This window comes from Pelophylax lessonae, assembly GCF_965119305.1.
Source record: "Pelophylax lessonae genome assembly, chromosome: 1".
Lineage (NCBI taxonomy): Eukaryota > Metazoa > Chordata > Amphibia > Anura > Ranidae > Pelophylax > Pelophylax lessonae.
The window spans coordinates 876,041,193-876,055,006 of record NC_138768.1 but is presented as its reverse complement, the minus strand read 5'-3'; the positions used below and the strand labels follow the sequence as shown (position 1 = coordinate 876,055,006).

The 13,814-nt window shown below is 45.4% G+C and overlaps 1 protein-coding gene across 1 annotated transcript in view; it reads left to right on the top strand.

Moving 5' to 3' along the window:
- Positions 1-13,468, top strand: part of LOC309550447 (C4b-binding protein alpha chain-like) — a gene marked incomplete at its 3' end in the record, with an annotated part of 129,067 nt that extends 115,599 nt beyond the window's left edge. The window contains exons 10-12 of the mRNA XM_082250825.1: positions 9,422-9,677; positions 12,777-12,816; positions 13,440-13,468. Coding sequence (XP_082106951.1) covers positions 9,422-9,677; positions 12,777-12,816; positions 13,440-13,468 — 325 coding nt within the window. The remainder of the gene's footprint in view (positions 1-9,421; positions 9,678-12,776; positions 12,817-13,439) is intronic.
- Between the last annotated feature and the right edge of the window lie 346 nt (positions 13,469-13,814).

Genomic DNA, 13,814 nt, shown 5'->3' with positions numbered 1-13,814 from the left:
CTAGGGTAAGAGGAAGAAGGCACCAGGTGGGGCTTTCCATGTGCCATAGGGAACAATAAAGTTTTATGAGAATACCAACATCAATAATGGGCAGCTGATCTATGTAATTCACTCTTCTCCTTCCTTCTTTGGACATCAGCATGCTAAGTACCCTTGTGAGTGGTACTGTAGAAGAAGATGCTCCATATTTACATAGTTACATGGTTGGTAAGGTTGAATAAAGACATCAGTCCATCCAGTTCAACCTGTGTGGGTGTGTGTATGTGTCTATGTCACTACCATTTACCATATCCCTGTACAATTAATTCGCTTAGATGCCCATCTACTTTTGGTGGACCATGTATTGAGGCTTTGCTGCTTTAGACCCCCTCGTGGTGGAATCATTTTAGGAACTTCTGTCTGAGGGTGACACATTTTGCATTTCCTCTATTTGGAATAAACTATTTGGACTATTATGGAGTGGTGCTCTAGTTTCTTAACTCACTCATCTCCATTACAACTCAATGTTATCATGGAAGTGCTGTGCTGTTCAGAAACTGCTGGCCCCATTATAAGATTCTCCGTATTTCTACCAGTGGAGGCTGGTGCTCCATGGGCCAGGGGGGGGGGGGCGGCATACCACCCCCCCCCCGGACCACACCAGGCCATACACCTTTACATCGGAGTCCACAGAGTTCCCCCTTACATCAGAGTCTGCAGAGTTCCCCCTTACATCAGAGTCTGCAAAGTTCCCCTTTACATTTGAGTCTGCAGAGTTTCCCCTTACATAAGAGTCCTCGAGTTCCCCCTTACAGAGTCCCAGGGGTTCTCCCTTATTAGGGCTCATTCATGCCAGTCCCCCATACTGAGCCACTGTCTGCAGTGTATACATCTACATTGAAGCTGCATGCAGGCAGCCTATAGAAATGGTTGCAGACACAGTGGCTGCAGAGACAAAATTGCATGTAAAAATGTGATATGTGGGCAGGAGCAGATGAACAGATCTGAATGCAGCTGCTGCATTTCCATCCACTTCTATGGGCTGTCTGCACGCAGCTCCAAGATGGATGGACGTACAGCAGACAGCAGCTCTGCATGGAGGACAGGACTTGGTGCCTGTCTGAATAAGCCCTTCCATCAGAATCTGCAGAGTTCCCCTTTACACTGGAAGGGGGAACTACGATAAAAGAGGGCTCTGAGCCCCCTTACATCAGAGTTCCCCTTTACACCAGGGTTTGCAGAGTTCTCTCTTATATCAGTGTCCTCCTCACTCCCCCTTGCCTTAGGGTCTCTAGTCACACTGCCCTCTTACATCATTGTCCATTCTATGCATGCAGCACGCAGCATACATCACGTCATTCACCCTATGCGTTTCGTCATATGTTGACATCTTCCGGGTACCCGTCAACATATGACGAAACGCGCAGGGTGAACGACATGCTGACGTTACTGTGTGTGTAATCCCGGAAGGACGGGTGTTTTTAATGCTGGCCGGGTCATTTATTACTATGTAAGTGCATTACTTTTGATATAATAAATTGTTTGAATGATTCACATTACGTGGAGCCTTTTTATATTTTTGGTTGTACTGTGATGGTACCGCTGGGCTATCGATGTATTGGGTGGAGTCATAAGAAGATTTCCCTGACCTTTCAAAGATCCTGGCTGGGTATTAAGCCACAGGTGTTACTGACCTCTGCCAGTGGGGTCAATGTGAGCTGGTAAGAGACCATTTCAGGTTTTGGTGGTGGTGGTGGTGATAATATTGTCTTTGTACGGTGATGGAGAGTGGTCTTTATCACATTGAGAACAGCTTCTATCTTCACTCATGGAGTATTTGATTTATATGGACACCTATCAATTTAAATTTTTTCATTGTGTATATCTCACTAAATATTTGCTGCTTATTAGTTTGCTTTATTATATAACCACTTCCCGACCACCCGCCGCAGATTTACTGCGGCAGGGTGGCTCTCCTGTGCAAACCAACGTAAATCTATGTCGGTCATGCGCGGGAAGCTAGGGGGTGAGCGCGCACCACCGACGGCACACTCCCGCCCCAACTCGGCAGCGGGGAAGTTGATGCACGGGTCAGGCGGCTCCAATTGCCGCCTGACACCCGCGATCGTTTCCCGCTGAGAGAGAAGGACGGTCGACTGTTGTAAACACAGCCAACCGTCCTTCTCCCTGGGATGATCATAGAGATCATGTGATCCTTCTATATCGTATCACATGTCTCTATGGTCATTTCACAAGCCACGCCCCCACAGTTAGAAGCCACCCCCCCCACAGTTAGAATCACTCCCCTAGGCTCAAATTTAACCTATAGATCACCCAGAGGGTTAACACCTTCCCTGCCAGTGTCATTAGTACAGTAACAGTGCATATGTATAGCACTGATTACTGTAGTAATGTCACTGGTACCCCCAAAAGTGTCAAAAATGTCAGTTAGGGGTCCGATCTGTCCGCCGCAATGTGGCAGTCCCGCAAAAAAATCGCAGATCGCCGCCGTTACTAGTAAAAAAAGAAAAAAAACAATAAAAATGACATAAATCTTTCCCCTAGTTTGTAGACGCGATAACTTTTGCGCAAACCAATCAAAATACGCTTATTGCGATTTTTTTTTTTACCAAAAATATGTAGCAGAATACAAATTGGCCTAAAATGTAAAAAAAAATAGATTTTTACATTTTTTTTTTTTTTGGGGGGCATGTTATATAGCAGAATGTGAAAAATATTGTATTTTTTTTCCAGAATTGTCGCTCTTTTTTTGTTTATAGCGCAAAAAATAAAAATCGCTCAGGTGACCAAATACCACCAAGAGAAAGCTCTCTTTGTGGGAAAAAAGGACATCAATTTTATTTGGGTACAGCGTCACACGACCGCGCAATTGTCCGTTAAAGTAACACAGTGCCGAATCGCAAAATAGGGCCTGGTCATTAAGGGGGAACAAATCCTTCCGGTCTTAAAGTGGATAAATTACACTGGCGCAATATATCTTATTTTTATTTTAGTCAAAAGACTATGTCTAAAACTAAATCTAAAATTGACATCACAATTAACGCTCCTCTTCTGGCCATTTTTAAATCTGCAAACACAATTCCATCCAGAGCCTGTAATAACAGCACATTAAAGTTTAACCACTTCAGCTCCGGAAAGATTTTCCCCCTTAATGACCAGGCCATATTTTACGATTCGGCACTGCGTTACTTTAACAGACAATTGCGCGGTCGTGCGATGCTGTACCCAAATAAAATTGACGTCCTTTTTTTCCCACAAATAGAGCTTTCTTTTGTTGATATTTGTTTACCTGTTCAATTTTTATATTTTGTGCTATACACAAAAAAAAACAGCGACAATTCTGAAAAAAAAAAAATATATATATATTTTTCACATTCTGCTATTTAACATTCTCCAAAAAAAATTTTAAAATCCAAATTTTTTAACATTTTAGGACAATTTGTTTTCTGCTACATATTTTTGGTAAAAAAAATCGCAACAAGCATATTTTGATTGGTTTGCACAAAAGTTATTGTGTCTACTGTCTACGGGAAAGATTTCTGTCCTATTTATTTATTTATTTTTACTAGTAATGGCGGCAATCTGCGATTTTTAGCGGGACTGCGACATTGCATGTGGCACTGGTACTCAAGAGGTGGGGTTGGTGGAAAACTTAGTGCATGATGTGATCATAGGACGAGGCTGTCCGTTGTTTGCAAAACTGTGGGAACAAGGACAACCACATGAACGGCCCAGAGACTGGGGAGAAATGCCCTCTGTTCCTGCTGTTGAGGAGAGTAATCCTGAATTGCCAAATTTTGTTGAGGTTGATCTGGATAAAAGTGTCCAACTGACACTTTTGACACTTTTGGGGGGACCAGTGACATTACTACAGTAATCAGGGCTAAAAATATGCACTGTTACTGTAATAATAACACTGGCAGGGAAGGGGTTAACCCATGGGTGATTAAAGGGCTAAGTGTGAGTCTAGGGGGTGTTTTCTAACTGTGAGGGGGTGGGCTTGTGGAATAAACACAGAGACCTGTGATTCTAAATAGGAGGATTACAGGAGCTCTGTGTGGATTGCTGAGAGAACAGTCTGCTGAGATTACAAAAGCCGACCACCCTTCTCTCTCAGCAGGGAGCAATCGCGGCCGCTGGTCCCATGGATCAGCTTACCCGCTTCCTAATGGGGACGGGCACGCGCCCCCAGGAGCGCGAACCGCCGTACAGGTACGGCAGTTTGCGCAATCAAGCCAGCCTGCCTTAGTATATCTGCGGTAGTGATGAGCCGAACACCCCCCGGTTCGGTTCGCACCAGAACACCCCGAACAGAGGAAATGTACTAGCGAACATGCAAACTCCATTAAAGTCTATGGGACACGAACACGAAAAATCAAAAGTCCTAATTTTAAAGGCTTAAATGCAAGTTATTGACCCAAAAAAGTGTATGGGGACCTGGGTACTGCCCTGGGGGACTTGAATCAATGCAAAAAAATAAATAAATTTGTGACGAGACCAATCTCGGCGCATTGCATTGGAGGAGCCTGGCTGCCCGCCTGCTGCCTTTGGACTATGGACCAGGCTTTAAAAGACTTTGGCTCCATGGCGATTAAACTGTATTCGTGGGGACTGAGTGCTATTCACCTAATAATGTGCACTCCGACCTGAGCTATCTGGGGATATGTAACATGTCTATGTTTAATGTATAAAAAGTAACTTTATATATTTTAAAGCATAATACTGTATTTGGGTCCCCATGTGGATAATGGAGTCTTGCCTCTATCTTGGAAGCTAAAACGTATCCCTGTAAACTGTAAGGAACAGGAAGTCAACTCCTGATATGGGCATTACAGGAAGTTCTGAGGAGACGGGCTGTCTATTGACACTCCGAGGAATGTGTATTGAGGGCTCGTTAGGGAACCATTGTTCTGTGTCTGACTATAGTTTACATTGATTGCCCCCTGGGGCTTCTGTCTCCTTGCATTGGTCAAAACTATCTGACCAATCCCTGTTGACTCATTTTTCAAGTCCTCATTTGCATAGCAGCCCTCCTTGCATTGGTCAAAGCTATCTGACCAATCACTGTTGACTCATTTTCAAGCCCTCATTTGCATGGGCTGGAGAGGACCTTATTGGGAACTGCAAGTACTGTGAAATTGACCAATGGGAAAGCAGTTGTTGGGGGAGGGATGTTCCAATTTCTGTATAAAAGTGTGCTGTGTTCTTCCAATAAATGTTGTTGTTCCTGTTTTACCCTCAACTCGGAGCTTTGTCTCGTTATTGGGGGAATCTGCTGCAGGGATTGCTATGGTCTTCCATACTCCCTTAGAGAATCACTAAGCTCTTGTAAGTGCTTGTGTAAGAGCTTGTTCTGCTGCACTCTCTGGGGAAAGAGAGGTTCACCCACAGGAACCTGGAGCCTTGTCGTTGGTCCAGGGTGGGTAGGAGATGCCAAGACCCTAACCAAGCTGCGGCGGTTCGTGTAGTCTGAAGTCTGGTGGAGTGCTTGGAGCCCTCGGGAAGCACTAGGAGCATCTGTCAACGGAGGTACCTGCTCAGGGGTGCCCTGTTCCGTAACAAAATTAAACAATCGTTTTTACAGGAGCAGTGATTTTAATAATGCTTAAAGTAAAACAATAAAAATGAAAAATTCCTTTAAATATCATGAGGTTGGGGGGCGAGCGAGCGCCCCCCTTCCTGAACCATACCAGGCCACATGCCCTCAACATGGGGGGGGGGTGCTCTGCCCCCCCATCCCAAAGCACTATGTTGATGGGGACAGGGGTCTCTTCCCGACAACTGTGGGCTGTGGTTGTGGGGGTCTGCGGGGGGGAAGCTTATCGGAATCTGGAAGCCCCCTTCAACAAGGTGGCCCCCAGATACCGATCCCCCCTTAGTGAATGGATATCGGGTACATCGTACCTCTACCCATTAGGGAAGTTAACGAGTGGCTGAGGAGCTGGTGTAGTAAGGAGGGTTTCGGGTTCCTGGAGAACTGGGCCGACTTCTCAGTCGGCCACAGGTTCTTTGGTAGGGACGGATTGCACCTAAATGGGGAGGGTGCAGCCGTACTGGGTGAGAGGATGGCCACAAAGTTAGAGGGGCTTTTAAACTAGGTGATGGGGGGGGGAGGGTACAGATGTAGAATTAGCCAGTGGAAAGCAAGATTCAGAGGGCAGAAATGGGGGCATTAGCGGTAGGGTGTTCGGAGCTCCTATACCCAGGGTGGGTATGGGGAAAAATCAAGAGAGCAGCCTAAAAACATCAAACGAGGATATATGTAACCGATCAAAATTAAGAGGTTTGTATACCAATGCCAGAAGCCTGGCCAACAAGATGGGAGAGCTGGAGCTGCTGATGTTTGAGGAGGACTTAGATTTTGTGGGGATAACTGAGACTTGGTTTGACAGCTCCCATGACTGGATGGCGACCATTCAGGGGTATTCCCTTTATCGCAGGGATAGAGAAGGTAAAAAAGGGGGAGGGGTATGTCTGTATATTAAGAACAGTATACAGGTAAATATGAGGGATGATATTAATAATGGAGCGAAGGACGAGGCAGAATCCCTATGGGTAGAGCTTCAAAGGGAAGGCACGGTGGGGAAGGTAATATTGGGCGTATGCTATAGGCCCCCCAACCAGAGGGAGGAGGGTGAGGAGGACCTCATGTTACAGATAGGATTGGCAGCAAGGATGGGAAATGTCATTATAATGGGGGACTTTAATTATCCAGATATATCCAGAAGGAACCGCGCACTCAGCCAAGGCAAGGCAGTTCCTAAATGTTTTGCAGGACAATTTCATGGGTCAGATGGTGAATGCACCGACAAGAAACAATGCGGTACTTGACCTACTGATTACCAACAATACAGACCTGCTCACGGATATAGAAATACAGGACAACTTAGGAAACAGTGACCATAGGTCAATTGGTTTCAGTATTAATTACAGTAATAGGAAACACTATGGTAATATAAGGACGCTGAATTTCAAAAGAGCCAATTTCCCTAAACTGCGCTCGCTGCTAGAAAATATCAAATGGGATAGAACCCTGGAAACAAAGAACACGGAGGAAAAATGGGAGTGCTTCAAGAGCATACTTAACAAGGGGATTGGCCAGTGCATTCCAAAGGGAAATAAATTTAAAAGAGCAAAACTAAACCCTGGGTGGCTAAACTCCAACATAAAAATGTATATTAGTGCTAAAGAAAAGACCTTCAAAAAATACAAGACTGAGGGGTCATTGGCAGCATTTAAGCATTACAAAGAGTGTAATAAGAAATGTAAAGATGAAATCAGGGCGGCTAAAATAGAACACGAGAGACATATTGCGGAGGAGAGTAAAAAGAACCCCAAGAAATTCTTTAAGTATATAAACAGCAAGAAAGGGAGGCCAGAACACATTGGCCCCATAAAAGATGATAAAGGAAATATGGCCACTGAGGACAGAGAAAAGGCGGAAGTGTTAAATAATTTCTTCTCTTCAGTCTTCACAAAAGAATCGGGGGCTACACGAACCTTGCTTGTAAGGCCGAACTAAATAATACACCTCAGGAAGTGCCGCCATGGCTAACAGAAGATAGACTTAGAGCTAAGCTAGAGAAACTTAACATAAATAAATCCCCGGGCTTGCACCCGAGGGTTCTTAATGAGCTCAGCCAGGTGATTGCCAGACCATTATTCTTGATCTTTAAGGATAGTTTACAGACGGGTATGGTGCCAGCTGATTGGAAAAAAGCCAACGTGGTACCAATATTTAAAAAGGGGCCGAGATGTATCCCGGGTAACTATAGGCCGGTCAGCCTAACATCAGTAGTCTGCAAAATTTTGGAGGGGATGTTAAGGGGCCACATACAAGACTTTAGTAATGAAAATGGTATTATAAGTAGTAATCCGCATGGATTCACGAGAAATCGTTCTTGCCAAACCAATCTATTAACCTTCTACGATGAAGTGAGCTGCCACCTAGATAAGGGAAAGCCTGTGGATGTGGTGTATCTGGACTTTGCAAAGGCCTTTGACACCCTTCCCCACAAACGCTTACTGTACAAACTAAGGAAGGTAGGTATGGACCATAAGGTGAGTACCTGGATAGAGAGCTGGCTCCAGGGGAGAGTCCAGAGGGTGATGATTAATGGGGAGTACTCGGATTGGGCGGGTGTGGAAAGTGGGGTCCCCCAGGGTTCTGTCCTGGGACCAATCCTGTTTAATTTATTCATAAATGATCTAGAGGAGGGGATATCTAGTACAATCTCAGTATTTGCAGATGATACTAAACTAGGCTTGCCAATATCTTCTATGCAGGATGTGGAAACCTTGCAAGCAAGCCAGAACAAAATAACAGAGTGGGCAACTACGTGGCAGATGAGGTTTAATGTTGAAAAATGTAAATTAATGCACCTGGGGGCCAGAAACCAGAAAGCAAGCTACTCACTAGGGGGGGAACCTCTGGGTGAGTCTAGGATGGAAAAGGCCCTGGGGGTACTGGTAGACAACAGGCTTGGCAGTGGCATGCAATGCCAAGCCGCCGCAAGCAAAGCCAACAGAATACTGGGATGTATAAAAAAGGGGATTCACTCCAGAAATAAAGAGATTATTCTCCCGCTCTACAAGACTCTGGTCCGGCCACATCTGGAGTATGCTGTCCAGTTCTGGGCACCGGTCCTCAGGAAGGATGTGCTGGAACTGGAGAGGGTCCAGAGAAGGGCAACGAAAATGATTAGGGGAATGGAGGACATCAGCTATGAGGAAAGGCTACAAGCACTGAACCTATTCTCTCTGGAGAAGAGACGATTAAGGGGGGATATGATATCAATGTACAAATACTGTACTGGCGACCCTAGCATAAGGAAAAAACTATTCAGAGAAAGGGAATACAATAAGACACGTGGCCACTCACTAAAACTAGAGGAAAGGCGGTTTAACCTTAAAGTGCGTAAGGGGTTCTTCACTGTAAGAGCGGTAAGGATGTGGAATTCTCTTCCACAAGCAGTCGTATCAGCAGGGAGCATTGATAGTTTCAAAAAACTAGTAGATGGGCACCTTAGAGACCACAACATACAGGGGTATATGATGTACGGTTAAAAGCAAACACACACACACATCATAGGTTGAACTGGATGGACTGATATCTTTTTTCAACCTCACTAACTAGGTAACTATGTAACCAAAAAATTGTACAAAAAAAAAATAAAGCCAAAAGCCAGTTTCTGACAAGTCCTTTATTACAAAATAAAAATAAAAATATAGTTTCCCCTGATGTAAATCCATCGTCAATTCCATCACCTGCGGCACACCCGGAGAATAGGAAAAAAAAAAAGACTCCCGCCTCTTCACCCGCCTCTTGGCGAAAGAGCTGCTAGAGCTGTGACAGCTCTTTTATAAGAAAGCACACATTATATTTCATAGCTGAGATTATTCCGGTATTTTCTCTCTCCAGATCTTATGAAATAATTGTCTTTGGCGGTCAAGAAGGCAATTCTACAAAGGAGTGTCAGACGTTCAAAAACACCCCCTACAATTTTATCTGGTCTCCGACCCGGTATACTGCAGCTGTCCTTCCTGCAGAGAACCTCATCGGACCAAGAACTTTTATCCTGGGCGATAACCACCATTATAATGGGTTCCACAATGCTCCTCTTATCCCCGACCACAACTACACCGTCTACATTCGGGTCACCAGCCGCTGGAAACACGTATGTCTATACTGATGTCTTCCTGATGTGTGAGTGCCATGAATGAGGTCTGATAGTCTCTGTTTTCTGGAGTTTGTGATGGAAATGATAATTATGGGAAATTCTGGACAACAAAAAAAATCAGTTGCTTGAAAGTTTTACCCGATCACTGGGCAAATTATGTTATTTTTCAGTATGTTTGGCTTCATGTCTCACTGTATACAGTTTATTTAGGGAATTGTTTTTTTTTTTTTTGTCAATCTGTTGCAATGTTTCTTATCTGGATATCCTGCCAATAACAACCCTACTGCTAATTGTAGGGCAATGGTCAGCAGTGGCAGCCTGCCATTTGTACTCCTTCAGTTGGTCAATGGGCTGCCTATTCTGCCAGTAGATCATTTTTTTCCGGCTTCCTGTAAAATGCTATCCAGAAAAAAGTGACAGTTACAGAAGGTCCCGGTCTCCACTGCTACTGTAAATGAAGCAGCTGTCAATTAACCAGCAGGGGCATTGACTGCAGCAGATTTAATCATAGCACAGGGTTATTACCATCCTAAAGTCATTGGGAACTGGTGGGAGCTATTTACACAACTTTAGCATTTGGATTTTCATTTTAGGTATTTTTTTCTGTTGGGGTGAGGTCTGAGATTACTAGGCTGTGTGCCTAGGTGAATGCCCCTGGAGCTGAGAGTTTATGGTGCTTGGACCTCTCGCAGGTTATGTGCCTGGAGGAGCAGATTGTGTGCATGCAGAATAAGTCAGCGTGCTTAGTGAATCGTGTCCTGGAGCTGAGATCGGAGAAATGGAACACAGTTATATTTATGCCTCGTTTCCACTGAGCGGTACAGTTTGGTTCAGTACAGTTCAGTATGGTTCGGAACGGTACACCTTGATCTGGCTTGCATTTCCACTGCCAACAGTACCTCAGCTCAACAGTGTAGCTCCACCCTGTTGGTACGGTACTAATGTGCTTGGTACCCCAACAAAAGGGTTCCAAAAAAGTGGTACGGTACAGTACGGTTCGGAATTAGGGTACCATTCACATCTTTTGACAATGGAAACGGCAAAAATTGCGTACGGTACCGACCCAAACCGTACCACTCAGTGGAAACGAGGCATTATAGGCACACCACCTTTTATCCAGCCACCTCAAGTTCTGAAATTAAGTTGTTAAAAGCACTTAATGATTGGACCCAGGGGCGTACCTACATCGGTCGCAATTGTGACTCGGCCCCATGCTCAAGGGTGCCCATGCAGCTCTCCTATTCACCTGGATAGGAGGGGCAATTCCCTCCATTTTTCTTCTGCAGCAGATAAAAGCTTGCTCCTCCTCCTCTCCCTTCCGCGGGCATTAAGTAGCTGCAGAAGGAAAATGGAAGCCCATCCTATCCAGGTCCTGCTGCCCTGGGCCCCTGTGTGATCTCCTGGCCCCTGTAACCCCCACCCCTGGTGCTGCCAGGTTCCACCCTCAAAATGGACAGCGCAGAGGAGTGACAATAAGGTGTCAAAGGAGAAACAACAGGCAGCGATTCATAATAAATGTAAATTTTTTGAACAAATAAAACCAGGGATTGCTAAGATGTTACCACATGGGTCTGGATGGCAGTGAGGACATTGTGGGATGGTGAATGCCAATGGTCAATGCGGGGTGGTCCAACACTGTACCTCTCGGAGAAGTGGGGGTGTCCAGGGAACAGGACCCCCCGTGGAGTGAAAAGAGGATCCTGGCCGGTAGCCGCTGGTGCGTAAACAAGCCATGGTACTGGAGTGCAGAGGCTTGCTTGCGTTCCACGCTGGTTCTTGCATCTGGCTCCATCCCACCGAAAGACGTCACTTTGGGCACCATGCTACCCTTGGCGCTCCAGTACCACAACTACCACCCTTATCATGGGTAGCTGCCTGTTTATTCTCATTTGACACCTCATTGTCACTCCTATACGCTGTCCATTTTCAGTGTTTCATTCCATTGCATTTACATCCTATGCCTGAGGCAGCACAATGATTGTTTGGTTTGGATATTCCGGTGTCATATTAGTCAACTTCCTTTTAGGGGGTCCTGATTATCAGCGCTTGGACTTTTTGTATACAGGTTCCACCCTCCTCTCCCTCGATGGCTGCTGTGGGGAATGTGTCGGGATGGAGAATGGGGAAGGGGCTGGTAAATATGTCACTTACCACTCCCTTCCTTTTCTGAATGGACAGAGTCAGTGATTGGTAGCAATCAATCAGTGGCGGCCCATCCATTGGGGGCGCAGGGGTGCCGCCTCCCCTATTCTTGCATCCAGCCCACTAATCTACATGCAGGGCGCCGGACGCATGGATTCCAATAGGGGATTTTTTTTTTTTTGAAGCACCTGATTAGAGCCAGAGGCTCTAAAAGGCTTCAAAAAAGGTGGGCTCGGGGCGCAGAGCACTGAGCCCACCCGGATGTATGACAATAGCGAATAAATATCTATTATCACACTGATTTTCCTCCCAACCAATCAGGAAGCGGGTCGTGAGACCCCTTTCCTGATTGGCTGAAAAGGGAAGCGATTTTACTGGCCATTGGCCAGGAAGAGGGAGCAGTCGCACGGCCAGAGGAGAATCACAGCCGCTCGGGGAAGGAGGAGGTAAGGATGCTGGCTGTCCGGCTGGGCGGCCAGCTGTCCATCCCGGGATGAGGGAGAGGCTGTTAGATTTGAATGCTGGCCGGCTGTCCCGCCCGGGGGGGTGTTGGTTTTTCCGCCTCCCCAATCAATGCAATCAATAGACCTTTTTCGGTCATGCCCCTTCGACAGAAGCTAGCCGGCCAAAAGGCCGGATTCTGTTGGACTGACTGCAGTACACACGGGCCGAAAGTTGGCTGGTTTCTATACAAATGGCCGATGCCACCCGACATCGAGAAAAGCTGCCGATCCTTTCTGGGGCTGCCACCTGCTGGCTGGGGAAGGTAAATATGAAATATTGATATGCAATAATTCAATGCTTACCTGATTGTACTTTTTTTTGGTATGGTTAAGTTATAGTTGTAGTAAAGAAAAGAAAAAGCGCTATAAATCCCCTTTAACAACTAGCCATAATAATAGAGCTAGCTAATCTATAGAGAATGGTGATTGGCCTATCCCTTCTTTCCTGCAGGTGGAGAAGTCATCGTGTGCTTTTGCTGGAGTCATTGATGGTAAGTCTGTTTATAGACTCTCTACTGGAAAGTTCCTCTGTATATGGAGGGGCTCTCTTATCAGTGACCCCTTTTTGTATCAAAGCTAATTATTAAACACAATTAAGGGTCGGAGCCTTAATTAATGTTTGGATTGATTTACTAAAATGTTATGTGAAACTAAGAGCTAGCATTGTCAGATGGAGATGTTAGTATTGGCAGCCACCATATTTTCAGTAGAAGTTTCCTTTCATATGCATATCTGGATATATGAACAGCTCTGCTACAAAGTGTGTTTCTTAAACAAAAAGTAGTAGATTGAAAAATTTTGAAAATTTCTTTCATTGCTGTCCAGCCCCGCCCCCGAGGAGTGTAATTTTTACACAGTGGGAATATATAACTGGCAGAAAGGAGTGAATTAGGTATTGTAGGTCACCATCTGTGTTCAGTCTACAGCAGGGATTCTCAAACTACGGCCCTCCAGCTGTTGCGGGACTACACATCCCATGAGGCATTGTAAATTCTGACTTTCACAGACATGACTAGGCATGATGGGAATTGTAGTTCCTGAACAACTGGAGAGCCATAGTTTGAAGACCCCTGGTTTATCTGTTGGGTCATTCAATGTTCTGTCTATTCCACAGGTGTAACCGGTAGCTCCTTGATTCCGTAAGTACAAAGATCTGCACTTCTGACACCAAAAATACTTTACTGATAGAAGCCAGCTCTCCGATGTTCTCTGATGATATCTACAAGGGTAAAATGATACATATTACCGTATATACTCGAGTATAAGCCGAGATTTTCAGCATGTTTTTTCATGCTAAAAATGCCCCCCTCGGCTTGTACTCGAGTCACTGTCTTTTTAAAAATGGTACCACCCGGCGCTGACGTGTCACTGCGCCTTGGATTTTTAAATCGAAGGCGCCTCACCGAAAGGTAAGTGAGACTCATCCGCAGCCCCTGCATTTCCTCATGCAGTGCTGCGGGCATGGTACAGGACATTCTCCTGTACCATG